This window comes from Hypanus sabinus, chromosome 13, assembly GCF_030144855.1.
Source record: "Hypanus sabinus isolate sHypSab1 chromosome 13, sHypSab1.hap1, whole genome shotgun sequence".
Lineage (NCBI taxonomy): Eukaryota > Metazoa > Chordata > Chondrichthyes > Myliobatiformes > Dasyatidae > Hypanus > Hypanus sabinus.
This window is the reverse complement of record NC_082718.1, coordinates 46,265,751-46,288,800: the sequence shown is the minus strand read 5'-3', so window position 1 is coordinate 46,288,800 and position 23,050 is coordinate 46,265,751. Positions and strand designations below refer to the sequence as shown.

Sequence of the window (23,050 nt, the reverse complement as noted above, 5' to 3'; positions counted from 1 at the left end):
AAAGATCAAGAAGAAAAGCAGGCTGTAGAAAAGATAAATGCTTCAGTGGAGGCTGTAGTGTTCTCGCTCAGGTGTAACGGAACTCTGAACTAAACACCGAGGTAAACCGTAGTCAATGAAAACAGAATTGCAGTAAGATTAACCGTTTACTATTCACTCTTCCACATTAACGTATGGCGAAAACTGTTGATAAAACAATACAAAATGTATACAGTATTTGTTTCCTTCTTGATATCACATTTACATCGTAAATACTTGCAAAAGTAAAACTACAACTACATTACATTAAAGTGCAGCATACAGTCAGAATCTACCTACGCCATTGACTGCTTTAAATACACTTCAACACAAACTATCCACAACTCTTTAACTAACGAAAACATAAACCTTATCAACTGTCATTACTCTTAACAGAATCAGCATTAACATTTTTAATTCAACACATCGATTATATCATGAACTTACGGCATTGCTTCACTGATGTTTCTAGTGCGTAGAAAGAAAACTTTTCTTGCGCTGATCCTGCACATGAGCCCCTCCTTCCCATTTCTCTGAACCGGTATTTTCCCACAAGACGCGGCGAAACCGGGTGTGACGTCATCGCATGCCGCGATATATCACAGACAACAAATTTACTTTAAACAATCCTAACTTTAACTAGAAAATGCTAACAAACGAATTACTAAAGCGAAAATATTATAAACTAAACAAATGCCATAAAGGCAACACAGAGGCACTGTGATAACTTTACCGATATTCCTGGCAATTCACTTGTAAAATAGTTGAACATCTAATCAATTTCTGGGATAAGAGCTCATAAGTCTCAGTACTTTCTCTACTTTTGCAGTGAAAATATATTTTAATATGTTACTAATATAAATTTTCTCAGCTAGTCAAAATACAAATAAGCTGAAAAGAACATTGATCAAACTGCACCTCAAATGTATCCATTTCTGCACTACCTTATCACACAGTCATTCTGTATGAGTAATTATCCAGGTAGCAATGAGAGGAATTTTAGATGTCTCATATTGACTTTACTAATCATCCTCACGTTGAAGATTAATTTATTTGTGCCACACAAAATGTATTAGAATAGCAATAAACATTGAAAGATACAATATTCCAAATCTGTAAATTGACAGATACATTTGTAGAAGCATGATGACAGGTCAAATTTCTCTGAATCGGCTTTCATAATTTTGTGTATTGCTAAGACAATTATGAAATCAAAACAGGAGAACCCTGAGCAAATTTCCTACCCACAATTTATTGAATGCCAGACATAGAATCTGAGTAATCACTTGTTCAGACTTAATAGTTGCTCATTACACACCAATTTCACCATTTTTGAGCAATATGCTCAAAAAATTATCACAGAAAATTAGCTTCATTGAAAAGTATTTTTATTTTCACAGTGATTAGCTAGTAGAGGAACAAGACTGCATACTAAGATCAGCAGAGTCGTTGGTAGTAAATAAGAGCAATATTGAATGCAGGAAGGTATCCATGGATACTATGTTTTTGTTGACTTTCAGACTGGCATTACAGCAGGTAAAGTTCATACCATTATTATCTTTGGCTATGCATTTGTGCATGAATGATTCCACATTCCTAGATTTGCTTTAGACTAAAACCATGCAAGAACCTTTTGGCAAAAATGAGAGTGGTGATGAATCTGAGTAACTGTTAACTCAATAATATTGATACGAAGTTATAGATGCCAATTGCACTAAAATAGGTGGGGCACGTTGCAATGAGATTATGACTCTTTAATAGGTTATGTGAGTGGGCAAGAATTAGTAGAGTTTAATGTGGGAAATGTGAACTCACATACTTCATCAACAGAAAGGCTGCTTAAAATTTAAATGGAAGAAGACTGCAGATGAGGATCTGGGTGTGCTTAAATAACAATTAGGAAGAAGGGGCAAAAGGTGTTAGAAAAGGGTTACAAGTGAATTTCAGTTTAGAAATATGGAAAGAGTTGTTACAATGGCACAGGGAAATAATGATGCCAGAGTTGGTATGTTGTGTAGTTTTGGTCTCGTTATTTAAGAAACCATATACTGTTATTACAGTCAGTCCAAAAGAATATCCTCAACTAAACACGAGGAAATCTGCAGGTACTGGGAATTCAAACAACACACACATAATGCTGGTGGAATGCAGCAGGCCAGGCAGCATCTATAGGATGAAGTACAGTCAATGTTTCAGGCCTAGACCCTTCATCAGGACTAAACTAAAACCATGCAAGAACCTTTTGGTGAAAATGAGGGTGGTGATGAACTTGGGTAACTTTTAACTTGGTAATATTGATAGGAAGCCAAATCCAGGGATGAAAAGATTGTCTGTCACAAACAGCTGAAGAAACTAGATCTTTATTCTTTGGAAATTTAAAATGAGATACAATCAAACATTACAAGTCTTAGGAAGCTGATTCTGTAGATATTAAAATGTTTCCACTGGTGGGAGAATACCAACAAGAGGACAGTTACTAATATCACCAAAAGTGCTTAACTTAAAAAGTGACATAATAAATTAAACAGCATTCGAGGAAACTCAATTCACAATTATACACTTCACCTAAAACTTTCCCACTTCAGGAGAATGTTCACTGTTATATCCAGTTTTCCCTTTGGGACAGACCTGTGGAAAGAAAGATTTCAGGTCAGTTAAAATTGCACAGCAAAGTTGCAAATGGAATTCATAAACGTTAAATGGGGCGGCGGGAGAGAATTAAAGGAAAGAAGAAAGCAAGGAGGCTTGAAACGGTAGGTGAGGTGTTGGTGGTCGGGTGGAAGCGGGAGAGATGGATGTCAAGGCAGTTGGGGAGGGGATACGATTGATTCGGATTGAATTTCACTTGTTACCGCTTAATGGCGGGTGGGGTAATATTTTCTCCTCAAGCGTTGGACCAAGACCTTCGCCGCTAATCTGAAGAGCCCCTTCGCGCTTGGTCCTCCGGGCTCGGGAGAAAGAGCGGCGTGAATTGCTTGGAGATCTCGCGATGCCTGGGGGGGGGGGGGGGGGTTTCGCGAGCGCCGCGGCGGCCGGGTACCGAAGGTGGAGGCGCCATGAACTGGGTGGGAGGTGTGCGGTGAGTTTCCGACGCGCCGTAGGCTGTGGCGATGCCATCACTTTGGGGTGGAGTAAAGAACCACCTTCCGAGTTGGTAGGCTTGGGGAAATGGAAGTTACTGGCAGCGAAGTGGAATGAAGCTGAGGGAGAAGGATGGGTGATAGTGGAACCATATTCTCGTCTCCTTGAAATTCAACTGTCATTTGTTAGCGCATTTTTAAGAGCTGCTGGGGTTTGCTTTATATTTACTTTTCTTGAAGTGGGCAATGCTTGACCAGTTTCACGGTCCATCCGTAACTGCTCTTGAGCTATTTAACAAAAAATCATTGTAGTCCTACTTAATGGTCGATCTAAGGAAATGGATTGTTCTCACCTAATAGCAAAGAATCAATGGTGATATACCTCGAGGACTTGTAGGAATCGTGCGATGTTCCCACGCGCTTGTGCTTCTTGATAGTAAAGGTCGTGACAAGGAGGTGCTGTGAATAGTTGAAGGTGAGGAACTGCAGTACATTTTGTAGATAGAACAGACTATTACCATGGCACACAGGTAGTGGAAGGAATTCTTGTTCTCTACGGTAGATAGAGTGCAATCAGGTTGGGCATTTTTGTCCTCAGGTGGCTTTTATGTTGATGAAACTGCAGTTTTTCTGTCAGATTGGAAGTCAGTATCCTGATGAGATTTTTTTTGAGACAATAGGAAGTTGCTGAAAGAAAATTCACTTCAGTCATCCTGCTCTTCATATTTGCATAAAACACCTTTTTGGTTTTCCCTAATCCTGCTCACCAGGGCGTTCTCATGTCCCTATCTAACTCTCCAAAAAATTCTATTTGTAAGCTCCTTCCTGACTACCTTGTAACTCAAGAGCCCTGTCTGATCCCTGTTTTCAATATCTTAACTATGTTTTCTTTTTCCTCTTGACTAAATAATCCACATCTTTTATCAATTGTGGTTCCTTTACCCTACCATTCTTTCCATGTCTCAAAAGCAAAATCTTATCCAGAACCCCAGGCAAGTGCTTCCTAAACAACCTCCTCTTTCTTCTGTGCCTTTTCCTAAGAACATCTTCCAATCTATGATACCAAGTTCCTGTATAATACCATCTTAATTAGCTCTCCCTCAATTAAATTTCTTCCCATACTATCTGTTGCTATCCTTGTCAATGGCTGTACTAAAGGTCAGGGAGCTGTGGACACCATTTCTCAAATGTTTACTCAGTGATCTGTCCCCTGACAGGGTTCATTACATGGCACTAGGTCCAGTATGGCCTTTCCTCCAGTCTACCTGACCATGTACTGTGTCAGGAATACTTCATGATTACACCTAACAAACTTTGCCTCATCTTTTTGAACTGAGGAGGTGCCAGTCATTATTAGGGAAGTTGAAGGGATCTATGACAACAATCTCGAGGAAATCTGCAGATGCTGGAAATTCAAACAACAACACACACAAAATGCTGGTGGAACACAGCAGGCCAGGCAGCATCTATAGGGAGAAGCACTGTCGACATTTCAGGCTGAGACCCTTCGTCAGGACTAACTGAAAGGAAAGATAGTAAGAGATTTGAAAGTAGTGGGGGGAGGGGAAATGCAAAATGATAGGAGAAGACCGGAGGGGGTGGGATGAAGCTAAGAGCTGGAAAGGTGATTGGCGAAAGTGAAACAGAGCTGGAGAAGGGAAAGAATCATGGGACAGGAGGCCTCAGGAGAAAGAAAGTGGGGGAGCACCAGCGGGAGATGGAGAACAGGCAAACAACTAAATATGTCAGGGTTGGGGTAAGAAGGGGAGGTGGGGCATTAACGGAAGATAGAGAAGTCAATGTTCATGCCATCAGGTTGGAGGCTACCCAGCCAGCATATAAGGTGTTGTTCCTCCAACCTGAGTTTGGAGGAATAAGCCTACAGGCTCTCACAGCTACCTGGACTATTCTTCTTCCCACTATCTCTTGCAAAAAGGCTATCCCCTTCTCACAATTCCTCCGTCTCTGCCGCATCTGCTCTCAGGATGAAGCTTTTTATTCCAGGATGAAGGAGATGTCTTCCTTTTTTAAACAAAGGGGCTTCCCTTCGTCCACCAACAACTCTGCTCTCAAATGCATCTCTCCAATTCCCGCACATCTGCCCTCACCCCATCCACCTGCCACCCCGCTCGGGATAGGGTTCCCCTTGTCTTTACCTACCACCCCACCAGCCTCCAGGTCCAACATATAATTCTCTGTAATTTCCGCCACCTCCCAAACACATTTTTCCCTCCCCCCCCCCCCCCCCGGCTTTCTACTTTTCGCAGGGATCACTCCCTACGCATCTCCCTTGTCCACTCGTCCCCCCCATCCTTTCCCACTTATCTCCCTCCTGGGACTTATCCTTGTAAATGGAACAAGTGCTACACCTGCCCTTACACTTCCTCCCTCACCACCATTCAGGGCCCCAGACAGTCCTTCCAGGTGAGGCAACACTTCACCTGTGAGTTGGCTGGTGTGGTATACAGCGTCCGGTGCCCCCGGTGTGGCCTTTTATATGTTGGTAAGACCGGACGCAGACTGGGAGACCGTTTCGCTGAACAACTACGCTCGGTCCGCCAGAAAAATCAGGATCTCCCAGTGGCCACACATTTTAATTCCACGTCCCATTCCCATTCTGATATGTCTATCCATGGCCTCCTCTATTGTCAAAATGAATCCAAACTCAGGTTGGAGGAACAACACCATATATACCGGCTGGGTAGCCTCCAACCTGATGGCATGAACATTGACTTCTCTAACTTCAGTTAATGCCCCTCCTCCCCTTCTTACCCCATCTCTGACATATTTAGCTGTTTGCCTGTTCTCCATCTCCCGCTGGTGCTTCCCCCCCCTTCTTTCTCCTGAGGCCTCCTGTCCCATGATCCTTTCGCTTCTCCAGCTCTATCACTTTCGCCAATCACCTTTCCAGCTTTTAGCTTCATCCCACCCCCTCCGGTCTTCTCCTATCATTTTGCATTTCCCCCTCTCCCCACTACTTTAAAATCTCTTACTATCTTTCCTTTTGGTTAGTCCTGACAAAGGGTCTCAGCCCGAAACGTCGACAGTGCTTCTCCCTATAGATGCTGCCTGGCCTGCTGTGTTCCACCAGCATTTTGTGTATGTTAGTTGTATGACAACAATCTGGTTATTTTTCTGCCATCCTAAAATCTGCCTACTCTCCGTTCTCACCACAAACTACTCTGCACGTAACATGCACAACACGCTGGAGGAACTCAGCAGGTCAGGCAGTATCCGTGGAAACGAACAGTCAACGTTTTGAGCCGAGACCCTTCGTCAGGACTGAAGAAGGTTTCCTTCTACTACCCATAGTGATGGTTCTGCCTCCTCCTACTACCCATTGTGCTTTCCCCTTACATCCCTTCTTCACCTTTCCTGCCTATCCCCTCCCTGTCTCCCCTCTCCCATCGCTTGATCTTTCCCCTTACTGGTTTTTCACCTGCAACCTACCAGCCTTCTCCTTCCCACCCTCTCCCCACCTTCTTTATAGAGCCCCTGCCCCCCCTTTCAGTCCTGAAGAAGGGTCTTGGCCTGAAACGTTGACTGTTCGTTTCCATAGATGCTACCCGACCTGCTGAGTTCCTCCAGCATGTTGTGTGTGTTGCTCAGTTCTCACAATCTTTGTTGCTACTGGGCAACCTATAGAATGCTCTCAATAGATTGTTTGCTCCCTTCCTGTTTCTGACTTCCGCACACCCTGACTCAGTAGGTGATCTCTCCTCAACGTCCTTCTGCGCTGCAGTTGTGATACTATCCCTAATTAGGAATGCTACCTCTCCTCCTCCACCTTTCTCCTCCCCCCTCCCCTTTGAAACATCTAAACCCCAGAATATCAATCAGACAATTCTGCCTCGAGAGAGCCAAGTTTTGGTAATGGCCACAACATCTTAATTCCAAGCACTGTTTCATTTTTCTAAGTTTGTCACCCTCGTTCTTAATACTTCTTGCATTGAAGTAAATGCATTTCAACTTATCCAGCTGAATGTATTTATGTCTCACCACTGTCTGTCCTTTCTCAGTCTCTCTTCACATTGCCTCTACCTTTACACCAGTTGACCATCATTTGACTTATTATTCAGGTTCCCATTCCCTGCAAATCTAGTTTAAATCCTCCCCAACAGGAGGGTTGCCCAAGCAAACTTGCTCACAAAAATATTGGCTCCCTTTAGTTTTGGTGTAACCTGTCCCTTTTGTACAGCTCATACATTCAATGATCTATAAATCTGAAAACTACTTTCACCAACTCTTCAGTCATGCATTCATCTGCCATGTTGTCCTACTTTTATCCTCATTGGCACATGGCACAGGCAGCAATCCAAAGATTGCTACCCTTGAGGTCCTGGCTTTAGTTTCCTTCCTAACTCCCTACAGTCACTCATCAGGACTTCTTCCCTTTTGCTAGCTATGTTGTTGTATCATGGCATCTGGCTACTCACCTTCCCCCTTAAGAAGCTGAGGACTCTATATGACATCTCTGATTCTAACGCCAGGGAGGTAACACTGCATCCAGGAGACTCATTTACATCCACAGGATCTCCTGTATGTTCCCCAAACTGACAACTCCCTTATCACCACATTTCACTTCACCCCCTTCCCTTTGGAGCCACAGAGTCAGGCAGTGCCAAGGACCTGGCTGCTGCAGCTTTCCCCTAGTAGGTTGTCTTGTTCAAAAGAATCCAAAGCAGGTTAATTGTTATGAGGGGGACAGCCACAGGGGGACTCTGCACAATATGCCTATTCCCTTTCCCTGTCCAGACAGTTAGCAAGCAACCTACCTCCTGCAACTTACTGCATCCCTGTAACTCTTGTTTATCATGTCCTCTGTCTCCTGAATGATTCATGGATCATCCATCCTCAGGTTTAATTCCCTAACATGATCAGCAAGGAGCTGCAGCCAGAAGCGCTTCTCAGAGATGTAGTCATCAGAGACAGTGGCGGGCTTCCTGACTTCCCACATCCTGCAAGAGGAGATCTGACTGCCATTCCCACTGCTCTGACTACATTACCAGTCAGCTCAGATTGGCAACAAAATCTCCATCAACCACAGGTGCATGACAAGGCTGTGTGCTTAGCCCCCTGCTCTACTTGCTTTATACCTTGACTGTATGACTAAGCACTGCTCCAATGCCATATTTAAGTTTGCTGATGACACCACTGTAGTAGGCCAATTCAAATGTGTGATAAATCACTACATAGGAGGGAGACTGAAAATCTGGCCGGATGGTGTCTTAACAACAGCCTCTTACTTAATCTCAGCAAGACCAAGTAACTGATTTTTGACTTCAGGAAAAGAAAACCAGAAATTCATGAGCCAATCCTTATCGCAGGATCAGTGGTGGAAAGGGTCAGCAACTTTAAATTCCTTGGAGTCCTAGACTCAGCAGGTAAGTGCAGTTACGACAGTGCCTCTACTTCCTAAGGAGCCACACTGCCCAGCACCTTGCTTATTTAACCCTAGGCTAATCACTGAACAATTTTCAATGACAAAATTAATCTTCTAACTGGTGTTTGTCTGTGGGAGAAAACTGGAGAACCCAGTGAAAACCCATGCATTCATAGGGAGGATGTATGAACTTCTTAATGAGAATGCTGCGTACTTCGTCTCATACTTTACTGTTTTTACACTTATGACTGTTAAACACAGCTCAAAGATTTCAATGCCATAGTCAAGTTTGCTGACAACACCACTGTCAAAAGCCGAATCAAAGGTGCTGATATTCTGCATTTAGGATGGAGATTGAAAATGTGGCTGAACTGAGCAGTGCTACAGCAATTCATTGTTTTAAGACTAAAGAGCTGATTACTGACTTCAGGAGGAGGAACCCAGACCTCACTTGGGGAGCAGGTATGGAGAGGGTCAGCAACTTTAAATTCCTCGGTGTTATCATTTCAAAGCATATGTCCTGGGTTCTGCACAAAAGTACAATGATAAGAAAACATGGAAATGCCACTACTTCCTTTTATATTTACAAAAAGTTGGCATGATATGTAAAACTTTGACAAACTTATATAGATGTGTGGTGGAGAGTATCACCATTGTCTGCATCACTGACTAGCGTGGAAATGCCCTTGAATGAAAAATCCTAGAAAAAGTAGTAATAGTAGAAATGTGCAGTGAAACTCCCAGCAAGGAGAGGCTGTTGAGAGGGCAAAATTGTAGTCAACAAGATGAGCTGCAACTTAAAAAGCAGATAAAATCAAAAAGGGTAAATACAAGACTGAAGATGTTACATTCAACTGTGTGTAGTATGTGGAATAAGGTAGATGAATTTGTAGCACAGTTACAGATTGGCATGTATGATGTTGTAGGCATCACTGAATCATGGCTGAAAGACTTGAATTGACTTTATTTCTTACATCCTTTACGTACATGAGTAAAAATCTTTGTTACATCTCCATCTACATATGCCATGTCCAATCATAGTAATTTATAATACTGTAATTTACAATAGAAAAAGTGGCCCAGTTCTTCATGGATAAAGCTCACCCCACCTTTGAGCACATTTGCAAGAAGCATTGTCACAGGAAAGCATAATCTCTCATCAGTGAACCCTGGTCATGCTCCTTTCTCGCTGCTGCCATCAGAAAGGTGGTAGAGGAGCCTCAAGACTTTCACCACCAGGTTCAGGAACAGTATTACCCCTCAATCATCAAGCTCTTGAACCAAACTTTACTCAACTTCACTTGCCCTGTCACTGGACTGATCCCACAACCAAAAGACTCTTCATTTCATGTTCAATAGTTCAATAATTCTATTTAATATCAGAAAATATATACAACATAAAACCTGAAATTCTTGTTCTTTGCAGACATCCACAAAAGCAGAAGAGTGCCCCAAAGAATGAGTGACAGTAAAAAAAGTTAGAACCCCAGTTAGTACGCCAAAGCCCCCCAACTCCCCCCACCCCCATACACAAGCATCTGTCCTCCTCCTCCATTTATTTCAGCAAAAAAGCATCAATATCCTCCACACACCAAGCAAGCAATCGCAAAGCCCTCAAGGGAGACCATGATCTGTAGTAAAACAAAAATAATTTATTACCTGACAATTCAATGTACCACAGACTTTCTCTCTCTCTCTTTCCCTAACAAAAGGACAGAGAGGTGTCACACAGTGAGAGGGGAGACCAAAAACAAATAACTCGCTGAATCACAATATTTATTTATTTATTTCCCTTTATATTTGCTCCATTTGTTGTCTTTTGCACACAGGTTGTCACCTGGTGGTGCGGTATTTCATTGATTTGTATGCCCGCAAGAAAATAATCTCAGTGTTGTATATGGTGACATATATGTACTTTGATCATAAATTTACTGTGAGGTTTTGAACTTTGAACTTTAACAGTGCAATAAGAAAGAGTGAAAATGAACTTACCAGAACCTTAACTTAGCTCTGCCTCTTCATGTCAACCTCAGCTCCTCACACCAACACTCACCCACTCCCACCATGACCACTCTGTTTAACAATAACTATTTTTATTTGCTATTGCCAATGAACTAATTAACCATTTTCACCTAAAACTTTGCAGATATGCCTTTTTTAAGCACCTTCTTGATGAAACTGTGCAAAAGCTCCCAGGACTCATCTCTCCTGTTTCCAAATTCTGATCACATGTAGTATTTCATCCTTGTATTTATAATCCAGCAAGTTAGGCAGTATCTACGGAGAGAAATCTTGTCCCAAAATGGCAATTGTTATTTTCCTCCGTAGATGCTGCCTGTACAACTGACTTTGTCCAGCATTTCCAGCATTAGCAAGATTTTTTTGTCTGATCATTGTAAATCATTTTTGCATTTGGGCCCAGTGCTGCTTTATCTGTTCACAAAGACTCAAGAACCACATCTGCATCAGGTTTCAGATATCTTCCCAATCTTTGTATTCTGCACCTTTAGAAATTCATCCCCAAAGGAGCAGCACTTTTTGACACAAGCAGCTTGAGTAGTCAAAACGATTAGATAGCAATTATGTAACTAGTCCTGAAACGCAATGTCAGGGCTTGTATAAAAAGAGCTACCTATCAATCAGGCCCACAATCAAGATTTAAAAGGCAGAGCTTCACAGCAGTTTCTTTGAGCTGAGGAGTGACCAATCACAAGAAGGATTCATTAGGCCAATAAAAATAATACAAGTGCAAGCGGAGCGCCCCATTCTTTTGAGTGTACTAGTGTTTAGAGTGGCTTCGGTTCATCAGGCTTAGGCTAGATCAGGCCCGGGTGAGGTAGAGTATCTAGTAAGTTACTCTCTTTCTATTCTTAATTGTTCATCCCTCATCTGTATGGGCATACTAGTGTACTGAGAATGGCTCCAAAGGCAATGTTTTCTTCTATGTAGGATGTGGGAAGTCTGGGAGGCCTTCAGTCTCCCAGATAACCACATCTGCACCAGGTGCACTGAGCCGCAGCTCCTGAGAGAATATATTAAGGAACTGAAGCTGCAGCTCGATGCCTTCAACTCAAACAGGAGAATGATAGGAGCTACAGGGAGGTAATCACTGCTAGGTTGCAGGAGACAGGTAACTGGTTGACTGTCAGGAGAAGGAGGGGAAATGCACAGCCAATGCAGAGTTCATCTGTGGCCATTCCCCTCAATAAAAAGTATACTAGTTTGGTTACTGTTGAGGGGGGCAATCTACAGGGGGAACCACAGTGACCGGGTCTCTGGCTGTGGCTCAGAAGAGCAGAGAGGTGAAGTGGAATGCAGTGTTGACAGGAGATTCCATAATCAGAGGAACAGAGACAATACTCTGGGTGCAATAGACACCTAGATGGTATGTTGCCTCCCTGATGCCAGGATCAGGGATATCTTGGATTGGATCCATGGCATTCTCGGGGTGAGGGTGAGCAGCGAGAAGTTTTGGTACATATTCGCATGAATGACATGGGTGGACAAGGTGAGAAGGTCCTGAAGAGAGATTTTTTTGGAGATAGCTAGAAAGCTGAAAAACAGGACTACCAGAGTAGTAATCTCTGGATTGCTGCCTGTTCCATGTACCAGTGAGGGTCAGAATAGGATGATTTGGCAGGTCATTGTGTGGCTGAGGAACTGCTGCAGGGGGCAGGGGTTCAGATTTATGGTTCATTGGGATCTCCTCTGAGGAAGGTATGACCTGTATGAAAGGGACAGGCTACACCTGAACCCGAAGGGGTTCAATATCCTAATGGGCAGGTTAGCTAGAGTTGTTCAGGAGGGCTCAAACTGATCTGACGGATATGGGAACTGGAGTGATAGAGCTGGGGCAATGCGCAGTGAAACTCCCAGCAAGGAGAGGCTGTTGAGAGGGCAAAATTGCAGTCAACAGGATGAACTGCAACTTAAAAGGCGGATAAAATCGAAAAGGGTAAATACAAGACTAAACATGTTACATTCAACTGTGTGTAGTATGTGGAATAAGGTAGATGAATTTGTAGCACAGTTACAGATTGGCATGTACGATGTTGTAGGCATCACTGAATCATGGCTGAAAGACTTGAATTGACTTTATTTCTTACATCCTTCACATACATGAGTAAAAATCTTTGTTACGTCTCCATCTAAATATGCCATATCCAATCATAGTAATTTATAATACTGTAATTTACAATAAATAGAAAGGTCAATGTAATATAGAGTATTCTTAAATCAGCGTGCCTTTTATGCTGCGGTACTGCTTCCTGGATGGTATCAGCTAGAATAGATTGTGGTTGGGATGACTCGGGTCCCCAGTGATCCTACGGGCCCTTTTTACACATCTGTCCTTGTAAATGTCCTGAATCATGGGAAGTTCACAACTACAGATACGCTGCGCTGTCCGCACCACTCTCTGCGGAGTCCTGTGATTAAGGGAGGTACAATTCTGGTACAAGGCAGTGATGCAGACAGTCAGAATGCTCTCAATTATGCCCCTTTAGAAAGTTCTTAGGAGTTGGGTGCCCATACCAAACTTCCTCAACTTTCTGAGGTGAAAGAGGTGCTGTTGTGCCTTTTTCACCCACACAGCTGGTGTGTATAGACCACGTGAAGTCCTCATTGATGTGAATGCCGAGGAACTTGAAGCCATTTACCCTCTCAACCCCCTATCCATTGATGTCAATAGTGGTTAGCCCATCTCCATTCCTCTTGTAATCCACAACCAGCTCCTTTGCTTTTTTGACATTGAGGGAGAGGTTTTTTTGACACCTCTGTGTCAGAGAGATGACTTCTCTCCTGTAGGCCACCTTATTATTGTTTGAGGTAAGTGTAGTGTCACTTATCAATGTAGTGTCGTAAGCAAATTTAATTAGCAGATTGGAGCTGTGGGTGGCGATACAGTCATGGATATACAGGGAGTAAAGGAGGGGACTCAGTACGCAGCCCTGAGGGACTAAGATTATAGCTGGGAGCTTAAGGTCCGAGGGTACACATTGTATCAGACGGACAGGCAGTTAGGCAAAGAGGGAAGTGTGGCTTTTTTTTGGTAAAATAAATGAAATCAAATCATTAGAAAGAGGTGACAGAAGGTCTGAAGGTGTTGAATCATTGTAGTAGAGGTAAGGAACTGCAGGGGTACAAACTCCCTGATGGGAGTTTAATACAAATGCCCAAAAATTAGCAAGGGTATGGTCTACAAGTTACAACGAGAGATAGGAAATGCATACCAAAAGGTTGCAGGTCAGTATGCAGGTAGATTGGGAAAATCAAGTTATTAGTGGATTCCAGGAGGGTGAATTTTTAGAGTGCCTATGAGATGGCTTTTTAGAGTACCTCATAGTTGAGTCCACAGGAGGATCAGTGATTCTGGATTGGGTGTTAACACAATGAACCAGAATTGATTAGAGAGCTTAAGGTAAAAACACTTGGGGACAAGTGATCATAATATGATCAAATTCATGCTGAAATTTGAGAAGAAGAAACTAAAGTCAGGTGTATCAGTATTACAGTTGAGTAAAGGGAATTAAAGAGGCATGAACGAACTGTTAGCATTGATTGGAATAGAACACTGATAGGGTTGACAGTAGAATAGGAATGGTTGGAATTTATGGAAACAATTCAGAAGGCACAGGATATATACATTCGAAAGTGGAAGTATTCTGAAGACAAGATGATACAAGCGTGGCTGACAAGAGAAGTCAAAGCCAACATAAAAGCCAAAGAGAGGGCATATATAATAGAGAAAAAAATTAAGTGGGAAGTTAAAGGATTGGGAAACTTTTAAAAATCAACAGAAGGCAGATAAAGAAAGTCATTAAGTTAAAGATGAAATATGAAGGTAAGCTGGGCAATAATATAAAAGAGGATAGCAGAAGTTTCTTTATATACAGAAAGTGAAGTGAGAATGGATATCAGACTGCTAGAAAATTATGTTGGAGAGGTAGTAATGAGGTGCAAGGAAATGGTGGATGAACTTCTTAAACATAGAAACAGAAAATCTACAGCACAATACAGGCCCTTTGGCCCACAAAGTTGTGCTGAACATGTCCCTACCTTAGAAATTACTAGGCTTACCCATAGCCCTCTATTTTCCTAAGCTCCATGTACCTATCCACCACCTCCAGCACAATTGTCGGCAGCCCATTTCATGCATTCACCACTCTGAGTAAAAAAAAACTTACCCCTGACATTTCCTCTACCTACTCCCCAGCACCTTAAACCTGTGTCCTCTTGTGGCGACCATTTCAGCCCTGGGGAAAAGCCTTTGACAATCCACAAGATCAATGCCTCTCATCATCTTATACACTTTTATCAGGTCACCTCTCATCCTCCATCGCTCCAAGGAGAAAAGGCCGAGTTCACTCAACCTATTCTCATAAGGCTTGCTCCCCAATCCAGGCAACATCCTTGTAAATCTCCTCTGCACTGTTTCTATGGCTTCCACATCCTTGCTTTAGTGAGGCGACCAGAACTGAGCACAGTACTCCAAGTGGGGTCTGACCAGGGTCATATACAGCTGCAGCATTACCTCTCGCCTCCTAAATTCAGTTCCACAATTGATGAAGGCCAATATACCGTACACCTTCTTAACCACAGAGTCAACCTGCACAGCTGCTTTGAGCGTCCTATGGACTCGGACCCCAAGATCTCTCTGATCCCCAACACTGCCAAGAGTCTTACCATTAATATTATATTCTGCCATCATATTTGACCTACCGAAATGAACCACTTCACACTTATCTGGGTTGAACTCCATCTGCCACTTCTCAGCCCAGATTTGCATTCTATCAATGTCTTGCTGTAACCTCTGACAGCTCGCCATACTAGCCACAACACCTCCAACCTTTGTGTCATCAATGAACTTACAAATCCATTCCTCCACTTCCTCATCCAGGTCATTTATAAAAATCATGAAGAGTAAGGATCCCAGAACAGATCCCTGAAGCACACCACTGGTCACCGACCTCCATGCAGAATATGACCCGTCTACAACCACTCTTTGTCTTCTGTGGACAAGCCAGTTCTGGATCCACAAAGCAATGTCCCTTGGATCCCATGCCTCCTTACTTTCTCAATAAGCTTTGCATGGGGTATCTTATCAAATGCCTTGCCGAAATTCGTACTCACTACATCTGTTCTTCCTTCATCAATGTGTTTAGTCACATCCTCAAAAAATTCAATCAGGTTTGTAAGGCAATACCTCCCCTTGACAAAGCCATGCTGACTACTGTATTCCTTATATTATAGCTCTCCAGATAAACAACTGATTAAGTATTTTGCATCAGTCTTCACTGAGGAAGACTCGAGCAGTATGGTGGAAGTTCCAGGTGTCAGGGGTTATGAAGTGTAAAGTTACTAGGGAGAAGGTTGTTGGGTAACTGAAAGGTCTGAAGGTAGATAAGTCATCTGGACCAGATGGTGTACACTCTAGGGTTCTGAAAGTGGTAGCTGAAGTGATTGTGGAGGCATTACTAATAATCTTTCAAGAATCACTAGATTCTGGAATGGTTCCAGAAGACTGGAAAATTGCAGTTGTCACTCCACTTTTCAAGAAGGGAGAAAGGCAGAAGAAAGGAAATTATAGAATATTTGGAGACATATGATAAAATAGCCTGAAGTATGTATGGTTTCCTTGAGGGAAAATCTTGTCTGACAAGTCTGTTGGAATTCTTTGAGGAAATATCAGGCAGGATAGACAAAGGAGAATCAGTGGAGGTTATGTACATGGATTTTCAGAAAGCATTTGACAAGGTGCCCCCCATAAGGCTGCTTAACAAGTTATGAGACCATGGTATTACATGAAAGATTCTAGCATGGATAAAGCAATGGCAGACTGGCTGGAGGAAGAGGGTGGGAATAAAAGGAGCCTTTTCTAGTTGGCTACTGTTGACTAGTGGTGTTCCAAAGGGGTCTCTGTGGGGATCATTTCTTTTTACTTTGCCAACGATTTGGATGATGAAATTGATTGCTTTATTGCAAATTTTGCAGATAATGCAGAGATAGATGGAGGGGCAGGTCGTTTTGAGGAAGTAGAGAGGCTACAGAAGGACTTGGGCGAATAAGCAAAGTGATGGCAGGTTGACTACAGTATCGGGAAGTCTATAATCATGCATTTTGGTAGAAGAAATGAAAGGGCAGACTGTTTTCTAAATGGAAAGAAAATACAAAAAATTGAGGTGATAAGGGACTAAGGATTCCTTGTGCAGGATTCCTTGAAGGTTAATCTGCAGGTTGAATCAATTGTGAGGAAGTCAAATGCAATGTTAGCATTCACTTCAAAAGGACGAGAATATAAAAGCAAGGATGTAATGTTGAGACTTTATAAAGCACTGGTGAGGCTTTACTTGGAGTATTGTGAGCAGTTTTGGGTTGACTGGATTGTTATATGAGAAGTGTCTGATAGCTCTGGGCCTGTATTTCAGAACAATGAGGTGTGTTCTTATTCAAATCTATCAAATGGCGAAAGGCCTTAATAACAGTGGATGAGGAGAGGATACACGAGGAAATCTGCAGATGCTGGAAATTCAAACAACAACACACACAAAAAGCTGGTAGAACAGCATCTATAGGGAGAAGTGATGTTGACGTTTCAGGCCGAGACGAGGATGTTTTCTCTGTTGAGAGAGTCTAAGACAGGGGTGGGCAAACTTTTTGACTTGTGGGCCACAAAGGGTTCTAAAATTTGACAGGGGGGCCGGACCAGGAGCAAATGGACGGAGTGTTTTGGTAATACACCTCATAAGAGAAAATAAAATATCATGGGATATGTAGAAAACGTGCTTTAATTTCAATTGAAAATGAACAAATGCATTACAACAAAATATCTGTCTTTGAAGTCCCATGGTATTTAGCTATTTATTGAAATGACTTTTAAAACACTGAAAATTAAATGAATAAAATACAGCTTTTTTTTATAGTAACAGTTATTATTTTAAAGCACTGAAAATTCTGTTATCCTTCAAGATATTATCATCATTACTCTACTCCTGCCTGTCTTTATTTCAAAAATGGTAGGAGATGCAGGTCTACTTGTCCTGCTCCTTCTTATTCAATTGTCCCCTGTGCCAAAACTCAACAACGACCAGCACAAGGACAGAACAGTGACAGCGTGCCAGTATGCGGAGCGCATTATTTGATCTGGAGCGCATTTTTTTATTTTGAGAACGTACATGCACCTGCGCACTACTCATGTCCATCACTTAACAGAAATGACATATAACATGTAAGGCTTATTGAAAAAAATATTTTCAAATGCATTTTTTACATAACACAATGAAGAAACTTATTTTTAATTTCAGTGGGAACATCTCCCTTTTTAGCCAGCGCATCAAAGTCTGGATTTAGTTTTGTTGTGGCGATTCTCAGGATGGATCTGAGGTGTTGGTCAGTTAACTTGGATCTGTGGCTGGCTTTGTTGATGTTCATGACGCTGAACGCCTGTTCACACAAATAGGTCGAACCGAACAAAGAGTAAAGCGCGAATGTTGAGTAATACGCTGCACCTCAACAAAGGTCAATGTGTAGCGGTGTGCTACATGCAGCGCTAAAATTACGACACGGAGTCGGTAACTGCAGTCGAAGAAAAAAACTTTATTCAAAATCCCCAGCCTCACTTTTAAGCCTCCCTCAACCTGCCCCCCCGTGGCGCAGAGGCTCCAAAGCTCTGAGCTCGCAAATCCCCGCAGGCTATCTCCCTTAGCCTGAATGCTGGCTAATTGTGAGCTGGTTCGGATGTGCCAGGAAATGGGTCGCCACAAATGTATATAGAGTGCGTCATCTATTAGGAAAACGCCAGAATTGCGGGGAAAAAACATTAACAAGGTTTATTAATATAATTTCATCAAGTTCTGCGGGCCGGATTAAAAAGCTTAACGGGCTGCATATGGCCCCCGGGCCGTAGTTTGCCCGTGCCTGGTCTAAGACCAAAAAACAGAGCCTCTGAATGGGGGGCGGGGGGTGGGGGGTGTCCTTTTAGAATGAAGGTGAGGAGGCATTTCTTTCGCTAGGGAATGGTGATTCTGGAATTCATTGCTCCAAGCAGCTGTGGGGGCCAAGTCTTTATGTATATTTAATACAGAGATTAATAGATTCTTGATTGGTCAGGCCATAAAGTGATACAGGAGAAGACAGGAGATTGGGGGTTAGAGAGAAAATGGATCATCATGAAGAGCAGACACAATGGACCAAATGGTCTAATTCTGTTCCAATATCTTTTGGTTTTATTGTCTAAATTCCATAGTTCCAAGTGATAAACAATTTTGGTCTTTTGTTTGACACTTTCCGGTTCTCTGTGCTTTAAGATCGACACTGTGCTTTAACAATACTGTTCTGTAAAGCCTTGCTGGCTACATCTGAAGATGATGGTGCATTTAATAGTGACATCAGAGTGCTAGAGGTGCCAACAGAAACAAGAAAATGTATGTTAAAATGCTGGCTTGAGAAAATGATGTCCATTTCTATTGATGTGTAAATACAAGTAATAGTATTATATTTGAGTATGCATCAATCAGAGGAAAGATAAAGGGAGGAGGGGGAGGGGATAAGCATGAAAGAACTGTGGAGATAAAGAAACAGAAAATTGAAAGGGGAGAGAGGCAGAGAGGGACCTGGGGTAGTGGGAGGAATTCCTCTCTGTCATTCTCCCCTTTCAACTTTCTGTTTCTTTATCTCCACAGTTCTTTCATGCTTATCCCCTCCCCTACCCCCTTTATCTTTCCTCTGATTGGTTTTCAACCTGGCGCCTCTAGGCCCTACCCCCTCCCCATCTCTATTATTGGGCTTCGGCCCTCTCTTCCACCCATTCCTGATGAAGGGTCTCAGCCCGAAACGTTGGCTACTCTTTTCTCACCGATGCTGCCTGACCTGCTGAGTTCTTCCAGCATTGTGTATGTATTCTCCTAAATAAGTACTTTGCCAAGGATATTTACCAAGAGTAATGAGATCAGTGTGGAGAATGATAATATGCTTGGAAATTTTGAGATAGTAAGAGCAGTGGTGTTGGGTTTGTCGAAGGTGGATAAGTTCCCAGGAACTGATGGGATATGCCCAGCTTATTCAGAGAGGCAAGTGATGAGATTCTGGGGCCTTGACCAAGATCATTATGCTTTCTCTAGCCACAGCTGAGGTCTTGGAGAGCAGTAGATTTGCTGACACTATTCCTTTGTTCAATAAGAGAAATAGGAGTAAACCTGGAAATTACTGAATGGTTTTATGAAGTTTATGGATTTTTTTAAGCAAGTGATAAAATTGATTGATGAAGGTTGAGCCATGAATGAGGTCTAGGTGGATTTTAATAATGCATCCAACAGGGTCCCTCATAGTAGGCTCACCCAGAAAATTAAAATGCATGACATTGCCTGTTGGATTCAAAATTAGCTTGCTTATAATAGAGGATGTTGATTAATGGGCCTGAAACACTGGCTGGAGGTCCTTATGGATTGGACTTCCGCTGTTTTCAATTAAATATAATTTAATAGGATTTAGATGCTGAAGTTCAATTGGTTTGGCACAACACTGAGCTGAAGGACCTATTGCTGTACTGTTATTTTTATTCAATATGAGTGCACTGTCTTTGGCCTTAAGCCAATGAGTATGCAGAGTGTAATGACCCTTTTAAGAACTGATTTAAGTTACTGCATTTCTCCCACAAATGCATCCTGACTGCCAAATGAGATACCAAGGCTACTTCATGCTACCTCAATCTCTACAGTGAATACCTGTTTAAGACACATTATTTTGAAAATTTATTTCACCTTCCTGACTCCTGTTGTGTACTGAAGAAGAAATTAGGGTTCAGATGAGGTTTTTGAATTTCATCTATTATCTGGCAGTGAATTTCCAGAGGTTTGCCCAGTTGTAAAATTTGAGTGTCAATAGATATGTGTTACTGATTTACATTTTATCATGAACTCACTATGAGGATCATAATGGATAGAAATGTAATGGTAGTGGTAGTCAGAATTATTTGCTATGCTATCATGTGGATTTTCATGAAAATGTAAGACATACTCCAGAGGATGCTGGAAAGCTGCAGCATGGGAGTAGATTTTTTTTGTCATTATGCAACATAAATGTTCCTTTGTATTTAAATTAATTTGTGGTTGTGGCCATTGCTGTCATTGTGAGAAATTATTGAACTCCTCATAATAATATACTTGTGCTAGATTCTTAAACTGAAGGATTCATTTTGATGGAAGTCCTTACACAGCACAGGAAGGGAGTTTCAAATAAGTAGATTATTGATACTTCTAAGATCGGATAATGTGTGATTGATATTTATGAGTCTCTGCTGTCCTTGATGTTCACAGTTTTGGATTTGAAAGGTGATGTCTTTAAGGCAAATGAAGTTAGTACATTTTATAGAGGTTACAGATTACAGCCATGGTGCATTGATGGAGTAATGGCACAAAATTTATTTTACATAGGAACAGAATTAAACTGAGGCAACAGAAGAGGCAGCAAAAGGTAAGAATCAATAACATTTGAAGTGTGTCCCCTGATATTTTTTGATTTTAAGATAAAATGAATTACTGGGATTCATTACAAGCTGTTCCCATATTAAGAACGCTTGATTTATGGATATCTTTGCATACCTTAAAACTCCCATAATAGTAAATTCAGAAGTTTGATATACGCATGTATGTTTGTCAATATGAATGGTAGAACTTATTTTAACCCTTCTCCTGTGCTAATTCAACAAGTTACCTACAGATTCAGTTTGAGTTATTGTAGATAACAAACCAGCAGTAAATATATTGAGTTACCTTATCCCCCTGTGACTGTTAATATTTATTGACTGTTCGGTAAACAGTTTTTAATAGGTGTCCTGATATATAAGCATCTAGATACCACAAGATTATTGCTTTGGCAAAATCCTAGCTGTAATTTAGAAGATGTACAGTAGTTCCATAGTAAATGTATCTCTGGTAAAATGGGAGCTTGAAAGGTAATACCCTATTCAAAATGAGAATCAAATTGTATGTTGCTAGCTACTGCTCCTTAGTCAATTTACAGTTATAGAAAGAAATGGGAGGTGACAAAAGTATTGTCAATGAAACTCAGTGTGATTTCTCCCAGGATCACTTCTCGCACAACATAGAGGTGGGAAAAAGCTGAATTCGGATTTGAGGATGAAATATTAAGGTGACATGGTATCATTAAGCCCTAATAGAATTGTTGCCAGTGGAAATTAAGGACAGAATATACTATTTGTCAACTATACCTAGCCTCAGACAATATTATTGTGGTAGTTAAAAGTCAATTGGTTGACAGAATGTTCCTGCATCATGGCACGAATTCAACATACGATGAATCAGTTTGCCTGCATACAGTTAGATATGGCAAATAGGTTAGGCAAAAATTTAAAATGAAAAATTGAGACATGATGGCTCAATTTTACCTGTTACTTTTATTATTTCGAGACTCTGAAGGGTATCTCTCTGCTATATACAGTGATAGTCTGATTCTCTCAAGTAGCTCCATTCAGAGTACATAAACACTGAATTTTAAGGGAGTTACTACTTTGGTTCTTAAAAAAAAAATCTGTCACATCATAATTTGCCATGTCTACCTGCTAGCCCCTTAATGGTTTCTGAGGCCCGGAGAATACAGCTTTAGACATGTGATTCAATTAGTTAGCTGTTTTGAGCTCAACAGAACGTGTTCCATTGAAAGATCTTTATGTCTGATAGTTTTACTTGCATTTTCAAGGAATTTTTTGAGAAGAGAAAGCTCAGGTCCAAATTTAAACTGTTAGCACCATTGGTGTCACCTCAACAGAACTCTTCAGTTAGCTGGGACCTACTTACTCTGCATATTGTTAACCGAATAGCTACAAAAAAGGAATCTACTGGTAAGTCAGGAAAGTTAATTTTAAGATATATTCACAGTGTACGTTATATAGGATTTTACACTGCAGAGAATGATCATTTGGTTTAAAAGATCTATGTTAGTATTTGTATTCTACATGAATGTACTTTATCTTATTTCTTTCATTCTATCATTTTATCAGCTTTCAACTTCAGATCTCCTAACTGACCTTAATTAGCACAGGTACTAATGTTTTACACTTTCAGTGTTTTATATCTTATAAAGCACTGTTTGAAATCAGACAAGCAGTGTTTAGTTTTATATGGAATCCCATATTTCAAGTATTTGCTTGTTTGGTATTGCTTTGAAGAAATTGAAGAATCACAGTGGCATTAAAATTTATTTTCAGCTTGGATCACAAGTAATTTTTACTGGTTTGTTTAATAGTACAGGACAAGAAGGAATGGATAATTATGAGTCAACTCTGATAAAACTGAGTTACTGAGCTAATTTAGAGGAGTGACATAATCAAATCCAAAAAGGCATCCATTGCAACTCTATAATGCTCGCCTTTGATGTAACTCTGTTTGTTTCTTTGTTTTGTTTCAGATTGTAAGAATATAAGAATCTTCTGTTTTTTTTTTGTCTAGTGATTTAATAGAATGAATTGTTGAATATTATCAGTTTTACTCGTCTGGGCCACTTGAAAAATAATTGGCACCCAGGCAGTCACTGGGTTATGAAATAGTTTAATTCT

General features: G+C 41.4%; 1 protein-coding gene across 6 annotated transcripts in view; it reads left to right on the top strand.

Moving 5' to 3' along the window:
• The first annotated feature begins 2,633 nt into the window (after window positions 1–2,633).
• Window positions 2,634–23,050, top strand: part of LOC132403829 (uncharacterized protein C12orf40-like) — an 80,468-nt gene continuing 60,051 nt past the window's right edge. Inside the window, exons 1-4 of one of the 6 annotated variants that reach the window (XM_059987550.1) lie at window positions 3,059–3,097; window positions 8,385–8,482; window positions 20,910–20,949; window positions 22,195–22,336. Coding sequence is in view for 3 of the 6 variants with exons in the window: in XM_059987548.1 (XP_059843531.1) it covers window positions 3,075–3,097; window positions 20,910–20,949; window positions 22,195–22,336 (205 nt within the window). In the remaining 3 variants the exon portion in view is untranslated. Of the gene's footprint in view, window positions 3,098–6,677; window positions 8,483–20,909; window positions 20,950–22,194; window positions 22,337–23,050 lie in introns of those variants that run through there. The other 5 variants (XM_059987548.1, XM_059987553.1, XM_059987549.1 and 2 more) reach the window with 5 other exon arrangements.